Source organism: Euprymna scolopes, chromosome 22 (genome assembly GCF_053919585.1).
Source record: "Euprymna scolopes isolate OS-2025 chromosome 22, ASM5391958v1, whole genome shotgun sequence".
In the NCBI taxonomy this organism is placed as follows: Eukaryota; Metazoa; Mollusca; class Cephalopoda; order Sepiida; family Sepiolidae; genus Euprymna; species Euprymna scolopes.
In genome coordinates this window covers 14,669,488-14,693,008 of record NC_136503.1, presented here as the reverse complement: position 1 = coordinate 14,693,008, position 23,521 = coordinate 14,669,488, and the positions used below count along the sequence as shown (strand labels likewise).

General features: G+C 34.6%; 1 protein-coding gene across 1 annotated transcript in view; it reads left to right on the top strand.

Annotated features, from left to right (window-relative positions):
• The window catches only part of LOC145243906 (voltage-dependent calcium channel subunit alpha-2/delta-3-like), a 1,923,318-nt gene that overhangs the window by 1,765,121 nt on the left and 134,676 nt on the right, over positions 1-23,521 (top strand). Inside the window, exons 12-14 of the mRNA XM_080107017.1 lie at positions 1,166-1,215; positions 13,144-13,251; positions 17,302-17,358. Coding sequence (XP_079963143.1) covers positions 1,166-1,215; positions 13,144-13,251; positions 17,302-17,358 — 215 coding nt within the window. The remainder of the gene's footprint in view (positions 1-1,165; positions 1,216-13,143; positions 13,252-17,301; positions 17,359-23,521) is intronic.

Below are 23,521 nucleotides of genomic sequence, written 5' to 3'. Positions count from 1 at the left end.
ATGCAACATAACAATGCAACATAACAATGCAACATAACACAATGCAACATCGAATTTGAAACCACGACAGAATGCTGAAGATAACAACGACCTTTCAAACGAAATACCAACATACCTACTTCAGAATGTTGGAAACAACATAGCTGCATGTTGGACTTACAAAGCAACGAACATTATAAGAATATGTATTCAGTAGTGGTTTCTGGGCAAAGTGCTTTGTTGATATCGTGAGCTGTTTCAGTAGCTTTTCGGTCTAGTTTGAATTGAAAAAAGAAAATTATGCGAATTTTCTTTTTTACCATCTTGCATTCAACGTTCTAAAAAGAAAACATTATTGCTTTAAAACGATTGTAATTAAAACGATTAAACAGAGCGAAAAACGTTCTTCAAAATTATATATAAAGTAAAGGTATTATAACGAAAACTTATTTGAAAATACATCATTTGAAATCAAAATAAAAAAATTCCCCAGGAACTTTCTTCTCCACCTAATATTTTTACTCTTTCACTTTTACTTCGGCTCTTTCACTGGTGAGTCCACTTTTTAACTAGCGCTCTAACTATTTCACTTGTACTCCTGTTCTTTTACTAGTGCTCCCACTCTTCACTTGTGCTCCTGCTGCTTCTTTCGTGTTCTCACACTTTTGCTACTCTTGCACTTTCATAAGAACTACTGTTCTTTTACTTGGACTCCCATTCTTACACTAATGTTCTCACTCTTTTATTGGTAGTCTTTTTCTTTTACTTTTACTTCTGCTGGTACTTCTACTTTTTCATTGGTGCTCTATCTTCCTTGTGTCCTCACTCTTTCACTGGTAAGTCCACTTTTTCATTGATACTTTTGTTCTTTTAATAGAACTTCCATCCTTTCACTGTAACTCTCATTTTTTCAATCGTACACCTAGTCTTTCATTAGTACTCAAATTTCATTAGTGACCTATTTCAATAGTACTCGTTCTATTTCATTAGTACTCGTTCTATTTCATGAGTGCTTTTACTCTTTCCTTTGTACTTCTGCTTTTCCATTGGTACTTATGCTCTTTTAGTGGTGCTCTAACTCTTTAACTTATATTCTCGTTCTTTCTACATATAACATCCTTTATACTCTTTATTCAATTATTCGATTGGCTGACTCCTTAATTTTCGTATTCTTTTTATTTTTAAGGTTTCTATACGCACATATCAACTCTGGCAGACGTTGAAGAACATGTTCAGGTAAGTCTATTTTTATAATTACTTCAAGTATAAGCTTGTGCCCTGTCTAAGGGGCCAGATAGGAAAAAAAAGGATTTAAAAAGAATTCAAATTGTAAGTTTATACATATATTAGTGATGGGACGATGACAATATTTTCCCCGATTCCAATACAATTACCGAATCTGTTTTGAATTTTCGATTCTGATACAATTACTGATTCTGATTCTTTTTTAAATCATTAAATATTTTGCTATAAAGTTTGTTTTGTGGGAGAAGGGATGGTGCAGCTGTTAAACAAAGGTATTAGTGAAGCCATCTTTGATTGAAACTGCATCCTGATCACTAATCTTGATGAACGTATTCGACGGTAAACTGAGCATTTCTCAGAACTGCTGAATCATGATCCTCTTTCTTCAGCTCTCTCACAGGGTTCGCCTGACCTTGATGGCGAGTATGACTGTGTGGTCGGCCGACTGACGACTGACGAAGTCAAGGAAGTTGTGAGGAAACTTAAGAATAATAAGGTTACAAAAGAAGGTCTCACAGCATCGCAGCAGAGATCTACAAACATTGTGCTCATGTTATGGTTCCGGCACTCCACAGAATTCTTCTCCATGCATAGGAGTCATGACGCCGTTCTTTTCCCCCTCTTCAAAAAGGGCGACAAATGGCATTGCCATAAAAATATTTGCTATCATCCTGCTGTGGCGCTTCCAAAGCCAGTGAAATTCATAAACAAGGGCAGACCAATCTGGTTTTAACCTAGTCATGCATGTGCTGACTAGATATTCATGTTGCGCAAAATATGAGCAAAAGACAATTATCTGCTTCATTGATTTTGCCACAGACTTTGACTTGGTCGATCCTTGAGCATTATGAAAGGTTTTGCATGCAGATGGTATGCCACTGAAACTTCTTAAAATCTGCTGAAAGATTTGAACTAAGGTGTACGTTTATGATCAGAAGCTTTTGAAATCTACTCTGGAATCCGACAAGACTGTGTCCTCTGACCCACACTGTTCAACTCTGCTGTGAACTGGATTATGACACATGCTCTTGAGCAATTTATGAGAGTTACTGTTGGTCATGGGTTAGTCCTTAATGATTTGGACTATGCCAACAACATCGCGATTCTGGGCGAAAACTTCTCAGACATCCAATCAGTAATTGGCAAACTTCAACTCTTTGCTTCCCAACTTAGCATGAGGGTGAACACTGGGAAAATCAAACTGACAACAAGATTTCTCCCCACCAAAAAACCAGCCAATCCTTCTGGATGGAGTTTTTAAAATGGTGAATTGCTTCAAGTACCTAGGTTCAGTTATCACTGCGACTAAATGTGAGGATGCAGATATTAAAACCTGTATCACCAGCGCCCACCTCATCTTCTGCCACCACCATTTTCGTTTGTGGTCTGGATGGAAAATCAAGCTCACCACAAAGGTTAGAGTCTACCAAACACTCATCCACACCATTCTCCTCTAAAGTTGAGTCCTGACTGATGAGAGATGCTGGAGTTATTTTTTTATCATTTCTGCCTGCATCGCATCCTGCATGTGCCCTGGCAACATTTCCTGCCAAACACGATGGTTCGAGGACGGTTCCACATCACCTCCTTCCAGTGAGCTCCTCTCACAAAAAATCTTCACTGGATTCATCAGACCCTCCGCTGTCAACAAAGCGATCTCATCAGAGAAGCTATTGATCCAGTTCCTCCTTGGGGCTGGAAGAAGCAATGTGGCAGACAGCTTAAAACGTGGCTCAGAAACTAAACTGATTCTGGGTCTGACAATCTATGGTGTTTACCATTGGAACCGTGACTGGCTATCAATAGTGTTAGGGAATTTATTTGAAGGAGCCAGCTTAACTGATCTGGGGTGAATGTCGCCTCAAGATAAGAACAGAATAAGAGTAAAAAAAATGTTAAAAATCATGGCTGTAGTTCTCATTCGGCCATTGTACCATCCAGATTTCTTCATGCAATATGACTGTTACACTTGAACCGTATCATTACATTTCAACCACTCAAGCCCACACATTGTCTGATATTTCATCGCAAAGGAGCAAACAAAAAAAAATTAAAAAAATAAAAATCCGACTTAGCAATTGAAATAATCTCTCTGTGTGCCAATGAAATGCATTTATTCATGGTTTTTCATACACGTGTTTCACAATGCTCTGCCATATAACGTGCTTTTTAAAAGTCTCTTTCCCCATCATTCACGTCAATCATAGTCAGTGCTTTCTTGCCCTCATCTTCACACGTCCATCTTGCCTGGTTGCGGCACACTTTGTGTCTCCTGCTCGACCACATACTGCCCTTTTTCTGCCTTCTCCCCCTCCCCGTGATGTCCACGTATGCACACTTGCTTAATTTGCATATGTACTAAGACAGCTGCTGCTGGTTATATTTTCGCTGATTTTCTCATTCATGGACATTCTGTTACAGTAAGAGGGCACCGTTTCGTTATATTCAGGCTGAGACTATACTATTACTATATTTTCATGATTACTTTGATTTATTATACGAGTTCAGACGAATGTGGTATCTATTAATGTTCGATTCAGATGGGGGTGTACAATAGCATCTGTTTTATTGCCATGAGACCATCATTCCAGGCATTACTTCCTTCTTGTAGACACTGTAGTATCTATTTTGTGATTATAATACCCCCCACCTAAAAAAAAGCATTACAATATCTGTTTTTGTTCTTTTATATTTTTAGAGGAGAAGAGTAGTATCTTTTTGTTGTCATGAAACTATCTTCCCAGGTATTCCCTTCTCCATTTTTTTTTTTTTTTTTACAAAAAATCATACACTCAGGTGAGGGACTATATGAAAATTTCCAGCGTCGCTAATACAAGTAATGATATAAAACTAATGGTACTTAAACACCTTGTTTCCTCCTTCTAAGACATTCACAGCAAGAACTCATCTTGATTGATTTCATCACGAAAAAAAAATGAATGTTATCATAAATTAAAAAAAACAAAAAAAAATAAATGTGATAATCTCAAATTGTAAAATGAAAATATATTTTTTTCAAAAATTAACTTCAAATAAAAAAGCACTTTAATCTTTGATTAAATATCATGTTGTCGAAGAACATCTGTGTTCACACTGCCGTTTGGGTATTAAAACACTGAAACATTTAACGACATGGAAAGAAGTGGAAGCTCAAGGCAAGCCATTTACAGAAGTTATCATTTGATTAATCATCGCAACAAGTTCCCTTGAAAAGGATGAAAGTACAAATGTGAGATGCACAAAAGTTTCATGCAGGGGTTGAAATTTATTCTTATACTAGAAAGCTTTCCAGCATTGCCCGGTCGTAAAATACATATAAATATTATATTTTCATTAATGCAGAAACTGAGACATATGCATGTGAATATTATGTTTTTTTCTAAATCGTTCACTTCTTGTAAGTAAAAAAAATACTCGAGTTGAAACCGAAACCAAAATCTAAAGACAGTGAGTCAAGTACGATAACCATTAAGCCAGCGTGACACGTTCTTTATAAAGTGTTTTCCAACCTACTCATTCTTAACATAAAGAAGCTGCCATGTTTTACGGCCGCGCATGTGCATTCATGAAACAGTTGACAAACAGATAAAAATACGGTCACCCCCCCCACGTAACAATTTTTTAATTTTGACTCCTTAGCTGCCCTTTTCTATGGATGAAACCTGATTAAAAAGTTTTCCACATGTCAGAATGTGATATATACAAAATTTCAAGACTTTAGATCAAAAATTCGTTTAGTATATAGGTTGAGAAGTGTTTATACACACACATACATATTCTAACTTTTGTATATATATATATATATATATATATATATATATATATATATATGTATATATATATATATATATATACAGAGAGAGAGAGAGAAAGAAAAAGAAAGAGAGAGATTATTTCAAGCAACTTGCAAAACCTTGCTAAAAACGGTTAAAGTCATTAATTAATTTCTTATGAATCAAATAATTCTGTTGTTGGCATTAATTTCCCTGATATCTTTTCAGTCAGAATTCTTTATCTAAAGACATCAGGTACTTACAGGAAAGATCACATGGAAGGTGGTCAACATCCGAAGTGAAAATATTTCTTTGAAACAAACTTGATTTGAACCTGGCACACCCACGTTGTCACTCCATGTCATTAACGAGTTAGCCACTATCACCTCCCAACGGTGAAAGTTAAAAGAGAAAATATAGTAACAATAAATATAACAATTCAATTCAATTGTTATTATACAAGCCAAAGTCAAAGAAAAAATATAAATAATTGTATAAAATGTAAAGAATATCAGTTAGTTATGACACAATAAGGATGGTTCAAAGTCTTATATGGACCCTACTTTTGCACAATATATGAAGTATTGCCGAATCATGGAAACGTTTATCTGATCAAGAAATAAGGCTGAACACCAAAATCAGAATCTACTAGGTCCTTGTTGACACCATTCTCCTTTATGGCTGCGAGACTTTGCTTGTGCGGGCAAGCAAGCTATGCAAACTGGAGGTATTTGACCATCATTGCCTATGCTGCATCCTTCGTGTTCATTTACAACAGTTTATCACCAACAGTAAAATTTGCACTTGCTGTAAAAGTCCATTGCCTCCAAAAATATCTCCTTGTCAGACGCCTTTAGTGGTTCAATCACGCCATTCAACAACACCCAGGTAACTTTATCCAGCCCCATGCCCAGGCTGGAAGAAACGTCATGGTGGTCAACTCAAAGCCTGACTCAGGAGGATTCTGTGCCCTCACCTTTTCAAGCTCCATTTCTGGAACCGCAAATGGCTTCTTTTTTTTTTTCTTTTCTTTTTTTTTTTATTACATTTTTACCCCAAACAAGGCACATTGCCACTTTGGTGTAGGGGGCTACTATCAGAGGCAATAACTACTGGGGTACTATGTAGGGATTTGGGCAGCAAGATGTCGGTTCACGTTTCACTTGAACCTCTGTACATCACTACAGTTGGGGAAGCAGGGACCTGGAATGGAATTCCAAAGTCTAGCGGTTCTGGGGAAGAAACTACTGGAGTAGAAAGATCTTTTACATCTAAGGATCTCTACAGTGTGGGGGTGGGATTTAGCAGCCTGTCGGGTTTGTCGAGGGTGCTCACGTTGTGGGAGCACAAGTGCTTGCAGTTTGTCAGAGCATTCACCATTAAAATACTTGTAGAACAGGCAGAGGGATGCAACGTTTCGTCGATGGGACAGAGGCTGAAGCTTAGATGACAGTTCAGGGCCTATCAGATTTGCGACTCTCTTTTGAACCTTGTCAAGGTTGGTTGGTTGGTTGTTTTTGTTTTATGGCATATCAACCCTTTTCGGGTTATTTAATGCCGAATCCAAAGCTTTTGAAAAAAAATTTTTAATAGAATATATTTGTTGTTTTCACGTCGGTTTCTATTTAACCCATAGTTGAGACCCTAACAGGTACTACCACTCCGGGTCAGAGTGGACCTGGGAGCAATGGTAATTAAAGGGTGGCTCCACACTCCCCAAAGCCCACAATCTGGGGCCTCACCACTGGATATAGTTTAAAGTCATATCCAGGACCCCCATTGATGAACTTTTACCCTCTGCAGGGGGACAGTCGGCATATTCTAATGCCCCACCGACAGGGCCAGAACCTTGTCAAGGAGTGAGAGACTAGTAGCAGATGCACCAGCCCAAATATAACAGCAATACTCCATACATGGGCGAATGATGGCCTTATAGAGGTACAGGATACTTTCGGGTGTTAGTAGTTTTCTAGCACAGTAGAGAGAACCCACCTTCCTTGCAGCGGCCCTGGCAATGCCTTCAATGTAATTGTTCCAACTCATGTTTTCTGTAAGCAACCTTGAATCGCTGAATTTAACCCAGATATCCAAAAATTAAATCAGTTGTTAGACCGTGACCTAAATTTTGACCAAGTTTGATAACAATTGGTTAAGTGATATGAAGGCTACGCTATACATACTAAAAAATTTAATTGGAATATAGCAGAAAAATAATCATCCTTTTTAAATTGACTGGACACATATTAAGAATACCATTTATTATTTTACTAAAAAAAACCTTGGGGTAACTGCTACATGTTTAGTCCATGTTGCCGCTTAAGTGCACTTAGTATAATAGTGTGTTGTAGTAGAATATTGTCATGAATACCGTTACTGGAATTTTTTTTGAAACATGGAATTTCTTTAAACATTGAAAGAAGTTGGTATCCAAGAAAAACTAATGTAAGAGATGACCATTCGATTAATCCTATATAATCCTAACAAGTTCTTACAAAAAGATAAATTTGACCCATCATCATGTTTTAAGATAAATATGGCCCTCCATCATGTATAATTATATGTGTAGCCTTCCATCTTATATAAAGATATATTGCACCCCCATCATATATAAAGATATGGGTGTTTCTCCGTCATGTATAAAAATATATATTTCCCACAGCATATATAAAAATATAGGTGTTCCTCCCTCGTATATAAAAATATATATCCCCCTCCAGCATATATATAGATATAGATTTCTCTCCATCATATATAAAGATATATATTGCATCCCTATGAATAAAGCTATAAATAACCCCCTGGTATGTATAAAGATATATATTGATACACCCCATCATAAATAAACATATCTGGCTCTATATAATATATAAAGATATACGTTATTCCTCCATCATATATAAACATATATGTGTCCCTGCATCATTGTATAAGCATTTTTATGCTCCTTCAGCATGTATAAAGATATATGTGACCCTAGTTCAAAAAGTCCACATTTTAGATGGCCAACGTCTTTCTCGAGTTAATTCATCCACGCCACCATCACTGTCCCCCAACTATTCGCCGTTACTTGATCCTTAACAATGAAACGTTTACAAATAATATTGTGCTTCAAGCTTTACAAAAAATCCACATCAAAAGATTATCGTTCTATTCTCATCATGCATGCCGTCTCCAAGCTTCTTCCAATCATCATAATGGAAAACCGAAGAAATCTGTATGATTGTGACATTACGGTTTCAAAAAAAAGAATTCATCGAACGCGGGACGCAGTATTGATTGAGCGAGAAGCAATTAAATCAACAATGCAACTCATTTATCGATGCAGAATAAGATGTACGATCTGCATGCAATGATCAGATTCATCGAGAGGTGCACTTCAGAATGTGCACTATTTGCACTCGAACAACAAAATTCTTGAAGGCCTTTCTACACTGCAATAGTTACCGTAGTAAAAGCTGCATTTAATCAGTTCTGAGTATTTGCTGGATCCATACGACGGGGAATACAGTAAACGATAATATTCAACTTCTACACGGACTTCTTATTAGCTTTGATATATGTTATTTACGTCATAACACATTGTGTTCTTACGATCTGTTCATAAACACCGGTTCTTTTTTATTTGAGCTTAAAAAGTTTTGAGAGAGAGAGAGAGAGAGAGACAGACAAACAGAGAGACAGACAGAGATATCAGCGTCCAAAATAAACAGTACAGTAATCCTGTGTGATGAGACAACTCTCTCTGCCATACACACACGTCCTCTCTGTCTCTCTTTCTCTCTCTCTCTCTCTCTCTCTCTCTCTCTATATATATATATATATATATATATATATATATATATATATATATATCCCAAACCTCTGGATGGAGGGGAAACTCAAACTTGCTGCTGCTATGGTTTCTTCAAATGATCTGAAATAACAGCAAGGGGAGACTTGATTCCAAATATTTTTTATGCTACATCTCCCTCCTTTTGAAAATAGGGTACGATTATGAGTATCTCCAGTACCAAATAATTATACACTGTGAAATTTATTTTATGTATGAAAACTAAAGAGGAGAGATGTAACATATGAGAAATATTTGGAATCAAGTCTCTCCTTACTGTTATTTTAGATCTTTTGAAACCATAGCAGGAAGTTTTAGCTTCCCCTCCATCAAGGCCAGAAGTTTGGGAGAAATATAAGATATTGTGTGATTCATATGCAAAACTAGGAAAACAAATGACTATGATTGAAACATTTTATGGCTGTAAAAAAGTGCTAAAAATGGGCTCCGGATGATAGATGATCCCCTTAATGTGCGACCTTAAGGGCAAATGTCACATAGCTCACTACACAACTCAGGTCATTACCTTTCCAACTAGCCTTCATTTGTTAAATTCTGGTCAATATTTTGAGATTTGGAACTTATAAAATTGTCTAAATGACTGTGGACCACTTGTGAATTTCATACTCCCATAGAACTTCCTCCTTTGGAGGAAGCCGGTTAAACCAGCATAGGGTTAGTGCTGTTTCCAAAAAATAAAGTGTATGTGTGTGTGTGTGTGGACATCACCTTTAATTCTTGGCCTCAAACTGAGAACCCGCTGCTCAAAGTGGCAAGATGCTTCCAAAAGGCTGATTGGGAAGTCATCAAAAAAACATATAAGAGATGCTGTATGAACTAATACTTTTCTCTTTCTGCTGAATAATGTGCCAATGAGACAACTGAATGGTGCAAAGTAGGCATTGAAACACATGTTCCCACACGAAAGTATTATAGTAAGCCCAACTCTTCTCAATATTTCACTTCTACTCATGCAGCTGTAGTTTTAATTTTGAAATAAAAGCAAAAGTGCCTGACGGTCAGGTAAAGCACTTGACGTGGAGGAAATTATTCTTTGAAACTAAAAATCTTCATGACGATAAGGCGTAGCACTTTGCATTAACACTATGGTAGAAAGACAACTATTTGGGGTGCTCACAGTCCTCAGTTATAGAGATGGAGAATGTAAAAGCAACGCTTTTTTTCTGTAGAAGTCCAAAAGTTGTCAACAGAATTCAGACATCAGATCAAATTTCCAGGGTATGCACAGAATCTATTGACTGAATTTTGGTTTAGGAACAACGAAGCTTAGAGGACAGCGGGAATTAGAGAGTAGTGAGTAAATAAACAGTGCTCGAATTAGATAGCAGATCTGCCGATGCTTATGATTAGGTTTAACTGAATTGTGACATGAAAAGGGGAAAATGCAATAATGGTTGTATAATGTTGATATCCGATTTAGTTGGAGGCACGGATAATGCCTCTAGCCTGTTGGGTCAGGTGTCAACCGTAAATTGTCTTGAATAATCTAGTCAAAAGTGACTGACCACTTAAGAGACAAAATAGTCCGAAATTGTGTTGAATAATCTCGCCAAAGAGGGGCTGAGCTGTTAAGAGACAAAAAGGGGCCATGGACTAAAGGTCAGAGGGTTAGATTAACTAGTGTCCTCTCAAATAATTTTATTAAAAGTAGCTGAACAAAAAAGAGACAAATGAGTCATAGGACTGGGAAAAAAAGTTATAATGACCAGTTTAGTAAAAAAGAGGAAGTTTTAACCAAAAGAAAACTATTTGGGCAGTTGGCGTAAATATTATAGATTTTATTCTCTCTACTTTTCTTTCTCTTATATTTATATATATATATCTATACTCCTACAAATTTGTTTTTTTGTGTATTGATATTTATATTAAAACCCCATTTTTCTATTTATTGTATTTATCTGTTTCCCCACGAGAGAAAATTAGGCCGTTTTTTAAAGTGGAGAGGAGGGGAGGGGGAACTGGTAGTGAGAGCCTCTTGGTATATAGGGTTGCCTTTATATGGACCAGAAACTGATTGCCACAAGGGCAATGATCTTTGGTAGCAGTATCTGCCGGAACAGATACTATACTTTGAGATATTAAATCTTCTATTCAGGCAAAAATTAACATGAACAAAAAACTTAGGCACAAGGCCAATTCAAAAAGAGGGGAAAATGGGGGGGGGTCAAAGTTGGTCATCCTTGTCACTCTAGAACAAAAGTCCCCAAGGCCTTAAAATATTAAAATTTGAGTTCAGCACCATGCAAAACTGCTAAATAAATATACACAGAAAATTTTGGACAAATATGGCAAAATAGTCCCAAAAATGGAGTATTTTTATTAGCCTTAAAAGAGTCCCTGGGACACACCCAAGAGTTATTGCGAAGTATAGACAAACAAAATTATATAGAAATCAGTTAGTTACAACTTTTCAGAAAGTTTTATAAAAATCCAAAGCATCATTTATTTTTAATCAGCACAAAAGTGTCAATTTTAGCCATTTTAATCCAAAATACACCCCTAGGGGGTGCAACCGGAGTTTTCCTGGAAAATCCGTTCTGTTACATTTTTTACTCATATCATGTTTAATGCTTATGCAAAATTTTTTAAAATTCTAAGGTGTAGTTATTGAGAAAAGTGCGGACAAACGAATGAACGAACAGACGAATGGACAAGGGTGAATTTACAGGTCCACCCTCCTTTTGTCGGGGACTAAAAGGATATTAGATTTAGGTATTTGATTAGAAGAACGATGTTATTAGGTTTCAGACTGGTTGAAGATTGCTACATACAATGTAAAATTCAGTTATGTTCAACTAAGTATCCAGAGTGAAAGGCAATGCTGCCTTGCGAATGCAGAATTTTAGATGTATTAAGTTTCATTTTTTGGTAATGTAAATCATACGATAAAATCCATCAAAAGAGAAACAACAGAATGCAGGATAGTAGATTGTCTATTAAGCCAAAATGGACAGACAGTTTCTCATCCTCTCTATAGTCCAGACCTTGCTTCTTGTGACTTTTGAGCTCAAGGAAAACCTTGAAGGTTGTTGTTATGACACAATTGAGAGGATGAAAGAGGGCTATGACAAGAGTCATTGGCATGGTCACACAAGAGGACTTCCATGGGGCCTTCCAGAAGATTTTGAAACAGTACAACAAGTGCACTGCAGCCGGAAGTGATTACTTTGGAGGGGACTATAATTTCATGTGTGTACTATCAATAAAAGTACCCATACAAAAAAGTCTGGAAACTTATTTAAGGCACCTCATTTTATCACATATATAATAATAAGGAGCTTGTCGCAACACTTTACTGCAGTTTCACGTTATATCCCATCGTTAGACATTCTATTCTTATCCCAAACGTATCTACATTGTAAAGATGAGCAATTTAATCATTTATTATTATTATTATTCTTTATCTAAAAAGATATTAAGCTTTTCGTATGTGCAAAATCGGCTGTCTGGCTTCATCTATCTTCCAACTCCGAGAAGTTGATTTATCATATTATTCATATATATTCTGTCATAATTACCGTATAGAAGGTGCTCGACTGAGCTCCAGTCTTTTGTTCCGCTTTCACAGTCATTTCCAGTGGCAGCTCTCACCATGCACCTAGTGTCAGGCAGAATTTCCATGGACAGAGCTTCTTTGCAAGGGCTCACCACTTATGAAACACATTGCCGTGGGACTGCTTCCCTGTTGACTACTCCTTTGTCGCCTTCAAATTGAATTTTAACAAATTCCTCACAAATTCATACTATTGATCAATATTAATACTGCCATAGTGTTCCTTATCTTTCACCTGACAATTATTTCAATATCCTCGAATAACTCTTGGCCTAGATAAGTAGTGACTCCATATCAAGCAAAAAAAAGCATAAACAAACATGAATGTATGTATGCATTATATAATGCTGGTAGGACCCATATCCCGACGTTGCCCGGGAGAAATAAAAAATACTGATTAAAATTAACTAATTGTATGTATTGTATTCTATGAGAATGGCTGTGAGGTTACATATTCGAAAGATAAGATATCTTGGTAAATAATCTCATGTTTATTTACGTTATCAACAAATTGAATGCTATAAATTGAATTGCAACCAAAATAACCAGTGAGGAAACAAAGCTTCAGACTTTTCTATATTATTTTGGATAAACAAAACTATAGAACAATCTTTTATTTCCTTATCTTCTCTAGAAAACCTTCTGCAGAAGCCATTCCAATATTTTTATGAGTTTGACTTGCGGCAAAACGGCTTTTGAATGAAAGTTTATACATGTTTTGTTTTTTTATTTTTATTTTGCAGAATTATGTAAGAGTTTTGAGTCAACCCCTTGCCAAAGCATCGGCCCATACGCACATCATGTGGACGCCAGTTTATTCGGATTTTATTGCCCCGAAAACAACTGAACAGGTGAGTGAGTGCAATCACGAAACCTAAACATCTTCTTCTTCTTCTTCTTCTTCTTCTTATTATTATTATTATTATTATTATTATTATTGTTGTTATTATTATTATTATTATTATAGATCTATTTATTTATCAGAGAACAATATATATATATATATATATATATATATATATATATATATATAGTCATCCACATACAGTACTGTTTTGCTGTTTCACAGCTCATCAGTGCGACTAGACAAGCAACTGCCTCAAGCCAGGATCGAAACTTGATCACCCAAACGACAGTCGGAGCTTCTAACCGTTGCGCTATACGACTGCTGCTATGCGGGCAGTGAATTAACAATGTTTTGACATTGACCAAATACCTAAGCTCAATTTGTTTACACAAAGAGCATCGCTTCACATGCTAATGGTAATTTGTGTATCACTTTCCAATATGCTCAATCTAAAATAGGGAGCATTATAGTCATCCACATACAGTACTGTTTCGCTGTTTCACAGCTCATCAGTGCGGCTAGACAAGCAACTACCTCGAGCCAGGATCAAAACCTGATCACCCAAACGACAGTCGGAGCTTCTATTTAATAATCACTATAGTAAATAATTATGTCAGCCCATGTAAGAAACTCGTTTTTATCGTTGAGCCCTTTCAGTTAAATTAAGTCGGTCAATTTAGCTCTTATGCACAGATCATCATATAATGATTAGATCACTCTGACTGACCTAAAGAAACATTTAATAATGAAATGTTTAAATTTTAATGTTATTTAACGCGGTTAAATGTAGCGGAATGGATACTGTGTTTGCTAATTAAGCCAAAGATGGCTTCTGTCACTGGGTTCGAATCTATTGACTGGTGTTAATCGTGACACCCTGCACTGAAGATTCCTGAAAGGATGAAACACTAGTGTCTGTAGGTATTTAATAAGTATTATAGTAAATATATATATATATATATATATATATATATATATATATATATATATATATATATATATATATATCATTAAATAAAATAAACGTTTCTTTTGTCTATTAATTCTGTTTTGTATACTTTCCATCTTCCGAATAACTATCTTCACTTCTGTCAAGAACTGGCTGATATAATTGCCATATTTGTTATACTTTCCAATCCTTTTGGATTCATTTAGAGGGATAGATCAGTCTGGTTTTGAATAATTTATTCATCCACTCTAGGATTCTTGGATGAAACGCGGAATATTCAGTGTAGCTTAATCGCCATATACATTTTATAACTTACTAACCATATATATATATATATATATATATATATATATATATATATATATATATATATACTGAAAATAAAATACTTTTTTTTTCAGTTTAGTTATTTTATCTTCATTGCTTCCGTTTTTCAAATCGTTCACAGAGATTTATTTGTAGCCGTTATATCACAATATTTCCAGTAAGACCTCCTCCTCTCAAGTATTACTATTTATCTAGAGGCTGAACTTGAGATAAAGAAATAACTTGAAAAGGGGAATTTTTTTCTGAAATATCGTGATATTCTCGATCCACAAATACATCACTAGTTAACAAATAATAAAGCAGGTAGATTTTGTTTAAAATAAAATTTCTTTAAAACTGTTCCTTATTTTTGGTATTCCTTCTTACAATCCAGTTTCACCTGGTATTAATTGCCTTTATAACAATGAGAAACTTTTGAATTTCATCTTTTTAAAAAGTAAGTGTCACTCTCTCCAACCCAACAGTTAATGTGAGTAAATAGCAGTAATCATTTTACACTAGTTTCAATAAGTTGATGCAGGTGTGAAATACTAAGTTTAAAATTAAGTGAAGAATGGAAAATTCCATTAGATATCAAGTTAGAGGTTAGGAAAATTCCATTAGCGGTCAGATTAGACATTAAGAAAATTCCATTAGATATTAACTCAGAGGTTAGGAAAATTCCATTAGCCGTCAACTCAGATGCTAGGGAAATTCCATTAGACGTCAGGTTAGACATTAAGAAAATTTCAGTAGATGTCAACTCAGTCGTTAGGAAAATTCCGTTAGACATAAACTCAGATGTTAGGAAAATTCCATTAAACAACAGATGTTAGGAAAATTCCATTAGTCGTCAAGTTAGACGTTAGGAAAATTCCAATAGTCGTCAAGTTAGACGTTAGGAAAATTCCAATAGTCGTCAAGTTAGACGTTAGGAAAATTCCAATAGACGTCAAGTTAGACGTTAGGAAAATTCCAATAGTCGTCAAGTTAGACGTTAGGAAAATTCCAATAGTCGTCAAGTTAGACGTTAGGAAAATTCCAATAGACGTCAACTCAGATGTTAGGAAAATTTATTTACAGGTCAGGTTAGACGTTAGGAAAATTTGAATAGATGTCAACTCAGACGTTAGGAAAATTCCATGAGACATCAACTCGGATGTTAGGAAAATTCCATTACATGTCAGGTTAGATGTAAGGAAAATTCCATTAGACATTAGGCTAGATGTTATGAAAATTTATTTTCACAGCACACCTTTCACAAAAAATAAATGAATATTTAACAATGTTTATTATTGGTTATTTTTATGGCAAATTCTAATATGTCAAACAATTTAAACAAATGATTTATTTAACATTTTATTTTTATTTTTTAACATGAAACATTATTATCACATAAGTGATAATGTAGTGTGGTGGTGGGGGGATTTTTTGTTGCATTTATATCTCATTGCATGTGTTTCTTTGTATCTATGTATTTAATCGTGATAAATCTAGTGTCGACATACGGCCGTTTCATAATGTCATATGTGTGTATAACCAAACATTAACATACCATTTTTCTGCCTCTTAGCTTCATCGCTCGGCTGCAAACGAAACTGTATGCACAAAATAACAAGTCGGAGGTTTTCTTTAATTAATTAATGCTTGGTTTATTCTTCTAGGTCTTGGCCGTTCCACATCTTTCTTTTGTTGGCCTACTTGTTTGTTTGTTTTGTTTTTTTTTGTTATTTTGATAACCTCACAAAAAAATAATATTGTAATAACCTCACGAAAAAAAATAATATTTTGATAACTTCACGAAAAAATATTTTAATAATCTCACGAAAAAATATTATTTTAATAACCCCCAAGAAAAAATAATATTGTAATAACCTTGTGAAAAAATATTTTAATAACCTCACAAAAATATTTTAATAACCTCACGAAAAAATAATATTGTAATAACTTCACTAAAAATTAATATTTTAATAACCTCACGAAAAAGTAATATTGTAATAACCTCATGAAAAAATATTGTAATAACCTTACGAAAAAATACTATTGTAATAACCTCATGAAAAAATATTGTAATAACCTCATAAAAATATTGTAATAACCTCACGAAAAAGTAATATTGTAATAACCTCATGAAAAAATAATATTGTAATAACCTCACGAAAAATAATATTGTAATAACCTCACGAAAAAATAACATTTTAATAACCCCACGAAAAAATACTATTGTAATAACCTCATGAAAAACAATATGGTAATAACCTCCCGGAATTATTACAAATTTTCCTTATTATTTTTAACACGTATCACAAAGACGTATATTAATTCCAGTCTCAATACAATAAAAAAAAAATCAGCTTCTAAGATATGCTAATATGAAGAAGTAACGTGCAGAAAGAGGGAGGGGCCTATAACGTATCCAAATTGAGAGGGAGCTGGATCATCTAATAATATTTATCTGCACTAGGTTTTATACTTGAGTCTTTGCGGCATACAATCATGGTGTTGGCTCTTGGCATCACCAGAACAACGCTAGATCATCACCATGGAAACACTCCTGAACGCCATTGATATGGAGTAATATGCAACATTATCACTGTATAACTTATAATGCTGCTGTGACTTCTTATTAAAGCAACTCCAAAATTCTCTCTCTTTTTAGTTTCATAAAATAATCATTTTTTTTGTTCTCATAAAAGTATTTTTTTGTTTTATATTTATGAATTATGTTGTTGCTTTTATTCTTTTCTTTTTTTCTTGTTTATAACTTTAAACGTTGTTAATTTTTTTTTTTATTTTTAGAATATGAGACTTGTCACCTCCGTAGCCATGCCAGTATTTAATACCAAAAATAATTCTGTAAGTATAGAATAACCTTCTTCTTCTTCTTCTTCTTCTTCTTCTCCTTCTTCTCCTTCTTCTTCTTCTTCTTATTATTATTATTATTATTATTATTATTATTATTATTATTATTTACGCGCTAGGAGTAGTCACACAGGCCATCATCAAAGATTTCTCTTTGAGAACAACTTCTAAAAGGTTGAAGATGAGAAATGGTTGGCTATGGCCGGCATGTGGTTGGGAGAGAAGAGAAGTGGTAACTAAGCGAGATGGATGTGTGGCCCCATGATAGTGGCAAGAGACTTTTAAGCTGGTTTCAAGATGGCAGGGGTTTTGTTAATCTCATGGCAGACGAAATGAACAGTTAGAAAAAAAAACAAGAAGCAGCCATTTTTTGGGAAAGTAATGGTAATAAAAGCCTTTTGCTAAAACAGAAAAAAAATCCCAGTCAGATTTGTATTTTCTATTTTATTTGCAACGGAACTCACATTGCACCAAAACACAGCGTGTAGCTTGAAATCTGAAAACTAATCATTTCTAACGAGGCTCGTTTTGCTTTACAATAACCCAATCATCATCATCATCATCATCATCATCATCATCATCATCATCATCATCATCATCATTATCATCATCATCAGTGTAATTTCCATTTTAGAAGCCGACATGCATTGGACGACTTAAGAAAGGGGCTTCCAAAATAATCTATGACTAGGTCTTTATTTATCCTTCTTTTTCTCAAGTGCATTTTCATCACTCCCCCTCCCTGTTTTTGTTTTTTTTTGGTCTTCCCCAGTGAACTGAGCCTGCTACCTCAACTGTTCTACATCTACTAACCCAAGAATTTTCATCCATTTTTTAGATGTGGCAATTCCATCGAAGTTTACTGTTCTGCATACATCTTCCAATACTGTCCGGATTTGATCTTCCTCTGACGTCATAAGAACTAAGCGCGTCTTTACGCATCCATTGTATTATTCTCATTTAAATTTTCTTCAGGCAACGCAACTCCTCAACATTCATTGGCCATATTTTACTCCCATGCATTATCATACTGCATACACCTTCCTGGTGGACTCTTCCCTTGGTCGACAATGGTGCAGCGAATCATTATCTTACAAACAAATTCGCTATATGCGTTCACAAGGAAATAACTCAATTGAAATCATTTTAAGTTTTAAAATAGATGCTAGATCTAAAAGAACACCGTTTCACTCATACAAAATGATGGTAGAATGTTCACTGCGTGTGCTTCATTCCATTATTATGTAAATTCTACAGAGACTCATACATGGTGACCCCCCCCCAAAAAAAAAGCTAAATGGAGGTCATCTAGAACATATGCTGTAGAACGGAGAAAAAAAGGGCCGAAGACCCTAGTGTTTTGATGTGATGTTTTAAATATAATAAACTACTTAGGACTAAAGTTTCATTTCATTCGGACAAAACACTAAGAAACGGGGCCTAATTAGAGTTGGACCCGTTTTTTTTGGGGGGGAGGGCACCTTGTATTTGTCTTTTCACATATGCATGCAGTAAAGAGGCTGGGAGTGTCGCAATTTCGATTATAAATACAATATGTGGGAAAAATCAAACCAGTTTAGTGAGAAAATAGTCCTCCTGTCTCCATCACAAGATGTAAAAATTATTTACCAAGAAATATGCCCGCTGAAGATTCCCGCCAGTTGATAAGTGCCTTATCAAGGGATTTCTATTTACACAAGTAGCAATGAATGACTTTTCTTTAAATCCTTCTCTTTTATCCAAATATATGGATTTATACGTAGCTGTCTACACCAAACATTTCTAAGCCTGTTATAATTAAACATATATAAAAATATCATGGATTTTAATTCCATATTGATAAACACCAACATTACCAATTTCATAACGGATTACCTGTCAAAAGAGAATTAATACTCCACCACATTAATAAAAAAAAAACTACATAGTTAAATAAAACTATTTTTTAATATATGTATAAATGCTGTGTTCAAATTGATTGCTATTTGATATTGTTGTCCTTGAGTGTTGCATTTTATTTTATTTTTTAATTATAAAGAAGTCTATGATATTTGAATGAATATTCAAATGCCATCGATAAATCCTCCCTTTATAAGGGTAACATATTGATGATTAGTCATGGCAGAAGTTCCCAAAACTAACTCCATCAAATCCTAATTCTTGCAATCACACTAGCACCTGTTTCACCCTGTGTGCCAATGCTATCAATAAGGTAATAAAACGTCTCAACAACTTGAATATAATTTATCTACATCTGAGTTCTTATCCATCTTCATTGTTTGGCACTTTTTTGTGTTAATCATCCTCTCTTGACCGATTAGTACTTCATCTGCATTTCTTTTCTACTCAGTACTTAAAGATAAAAAAAAAAATTAAAAAACTGGATTGCATCCAATTGCTTTTTCATAAACTGGGCAAGGGAAATTTCGTCTTTTTTGCAAAATTTTTAATATTTATCTTAGTCCAGTCTTTCGTTGTTTGTTTGTTTGTTATTGTGTTTCTTAATTTTTTTAATTCACAATGAACTTGCCTGTTTTCAAACCTTATTTATGAAGAGTCATTTTGCGAAGAACATATAAAAATCAAAGATTCGTTTTCAAGATAACTTTTTTAACGTTTTTCTCTTTTGAACTACACTATGAGATATATATTCTTGTTTTATTTTGCGACAATGATTTGGAAAAAGGACATAGAAGATGCTGACAAATCTGCTGAAAAGAAGGTAGGCTCCCATTACAGGGCTAAAAAAACTTCTTACACCTACTAGTATCCTATATCTCTACAAAGCTATCATTTACCCATGCATAGTGCATTGTTAGCACATCTGAGCATGAACCACTAGCTTCTCCCCCTTGGACAAGATGTAAACCAATTTTTTAAACTTAATAGGTCCATCACTACCTACCAAGCCCCAGACTCTGTCACATCACTGCAGTATTGCATCTCTCTGCTTGTCTTACAAGTACTTTCACAGAATGTGCTCCAATGAATTTATTACACTTGTACACCTAAAACAAAAACAACCAGCAAAACCACACCTCTACACTGCAGAGGTCCCTAGATGCTAGAAGATTTTCTATTCTAATAACTTATTTCCTTGGGCCACTTGTCTTTGATATTTCTTTCCTGCTCCCTGTTTTTCCGCTCATACCAACATGCAGAAAATTAAATGTTATGTGAACAAACATCTTGCTATCCAACTCCCCACCCAGCTTTTCCCTATCAAAGTATATCCTTATGCTTCAGTAGCACTTGACCTTGTTTGTGGCAAACAAAACTTTTAAAAGAAAGGGACCTGGATAATATCTAAACGATGGTAACATTAATTAATAATTACGGACAATGTTAAATATTTTAAAAAGACTCAATCGAACCTCACATAGAAAGCTGTGAAGCTCATCCAAGTCAGCCTTCCTGTGGTTAAACATCTTCCTATGAAGGAACGATCGATAGAATATTTCACAGAAAAATCAACAGCAAAAATGTTATGATCAGAAGAACTCAATGGAGGAGAAAAACAAATAGAATGTGATTCAGGAATAGAAGTGAGAAAAGATCAAGTAAGGATGGTTGATGAAAGTCTTTATTAGGATAATGTGTAATGAAGGTAACAATGCAGAACAAGTTATAAGACAGAAAAGTTAAGACGAATTTTACCAGCTACATCTGTGCTATTAGACTAAGGAAGCCAGTTAGAATGATGAGTATTGAAGTCACTAAAGACAAAAATGAAACTTGGTGGATGAAGTTGTAATTCAATACTGCTAGATATAGCATCGATCATTGTCAGAAAAGCGATGGAAGTGGAGTGCAGCAAAGACAATCTCCAACTGATAAAATGGCAGACATAAGATTCAAGTGCAATGGGGAGATTCTTGCAAAGAAAAAGTGCAAAAACATATAAATACATTGAAGAGTCTAAGCGAACTCTTGGTTAAATAATGCACAATCAGAAAGGTTTCAGCTGCTATTTTGTTCTTTATCTTAATCCAAACGAATAATGATCTACAAACGTGATACCCAGCATCTGGAGAAAGTTTAAAGACTGGCTACTCGAATGCTGAAGGGTCTATCGGATCTGCCTCATGAAAGCTGACTCAAAAAGCTTAACCTTGAGTGCTGACGATTATGCACTCATCTGATGTTGGCCTACAATCTCTTCAATAGGCATTATGATATATCTCAGGACTTATTACTCACTCTTGCGCCAGAAAGAGGTCTACGTGGACACTACAAGAAACGATTTCACCACAATTTTGATTGAACCGAAAGAGGGTTTCTTTCTCATTCTTAATCTCTGGACATTGGAGTGAGGTAATAACTTCACTAACAATGCAACTATTTAAGATAAATTCGTATAGGTGTTAGACTACTGTGTTTTTGTTTTTTTGTTTGTTTTGTTTTGTTTACTCTGTAAAGTTTTATTTTTTGACAAATAAATGAAATGAAATGATAGCATGCAAAAGCAACGATGAAACTAAAATCATATTAATACTAAAGATTGACAAGATTATTCGAGGCCATAAAAAAGCAAGGGTTCATGCAACTTGTTAGTTTCTTTTAGTTTAAAAGTTGTATGAGTGAATAGATTTAACCGTGAGTTCAGAGATTTTATATCGTCTCTACTTTTTAATGTGATTTCTTTAGAAAAGTGGTTTTCTTTCTTATCTTTAATCCTTAATCATTTTAAGATTAAAAAAAAAAAATAGCAGTAGAAACCTTTCAGAGAGAGAGAACATTATTTAACCAAGAGTCCGCTTGGACTCTTCCATGTATTTGCATGCTCTTGCACTTTTTCTTTGTAAGAATTTCCCCAAACTTGCTTCCTTAGATAATTGATTTTCATATCAATTTGTTATTTTCAACAACGAATACACGAACGATATTTGTGTTCACGAAAAGCAGAATATTCTTTGACATTTTCCAATTTGCAAAGCTCCATTTCAATATATCAGTTTTGAATGCCTTCATTTCAATATATCAGTTTTGAATGGCTCCATTTCAATATATCAGTTTTGAATGGCTTCATTTCAATATATCAGTTTTGAATGCCTTCATTTCAATATATCAGTTTTGAATGCCTTCATTTCAATATATCAGTTTTGAATGCCTTCATTTCAATATATCAGTTTTGAATGCCTTCATTTCAATATATCAGTTTTGAATGCCTTCATTTCAATATATCAGTTTTGAATGGCTTCATTTCAATATATCAGTTTTGAATGCCTTCATTTCAATATATCAGTTTTGAATGCCTTCATTTCAATATATCAGTTTTGAATGCCTTCATTTCAATATATCAGTTTTTAATGGCTTCATTTTACTAAATTTGTGAAATTATTGTTGCTTTTCAAAGTTATGTTAATTTAACATTAAATGATTTCAATTTTTTTCTTTTGCTCTTTCAAGGGCCCCTTCTTGGGGCTAACACTTGAACTCTATATGAGATACATAGATATTTGAAAGTTCCATTATAGTTCTTTATCTCTCAAACACTGAGTTAATAAAGAAATGGGAACATCATTTTCCTCTCCTCATTTTCATATGTTGTAGTATATTCTTTTTGATCTCTTCGTCTTACTGAATTCCAAGACAAGAATTCATCTAGTCTAGTATATTATCCAGCTCAGTGTTGTTACCTGAGATGACATCGTTTGGTTTTTCCATACTGAAGAGAACTTATTGAGGCCGCAAATACTATGCAATTTTGAATATTTAATTCGGGTTTACTTTTTGTGGAAAATATCCGCATACCAGGTTATTCTGACAAACCCTTGTACATAGAGACTTTAGACACTCGAGGACAGTGTTAAGTGGGCAATAACTAAGAAAATATGAAAATCTATTTCATTGCAGTTTGGGGATTTGAGTATTACCGATATTTAATTGAATTAAATAATTTTCAAAGTGCAGAAGACACCATGGCACAATATATACGTGTGTGTGTGTGTGTGTGTGTGTGTGTGTGTGTGTGTGTGTGTGTTGCGAGTGGTAAGCGTCCACAGCATAAACCAATAAAGGATGGCCTAAAAAGCAATATGAAGGATACGGATATTAATGTCGATACCTGGAAAGCAACTCTAGTTGATCTTGGTGCATGGCAGAAATTGGTAAAAAATGGCTACATATATATATATATATATATATATATATATAT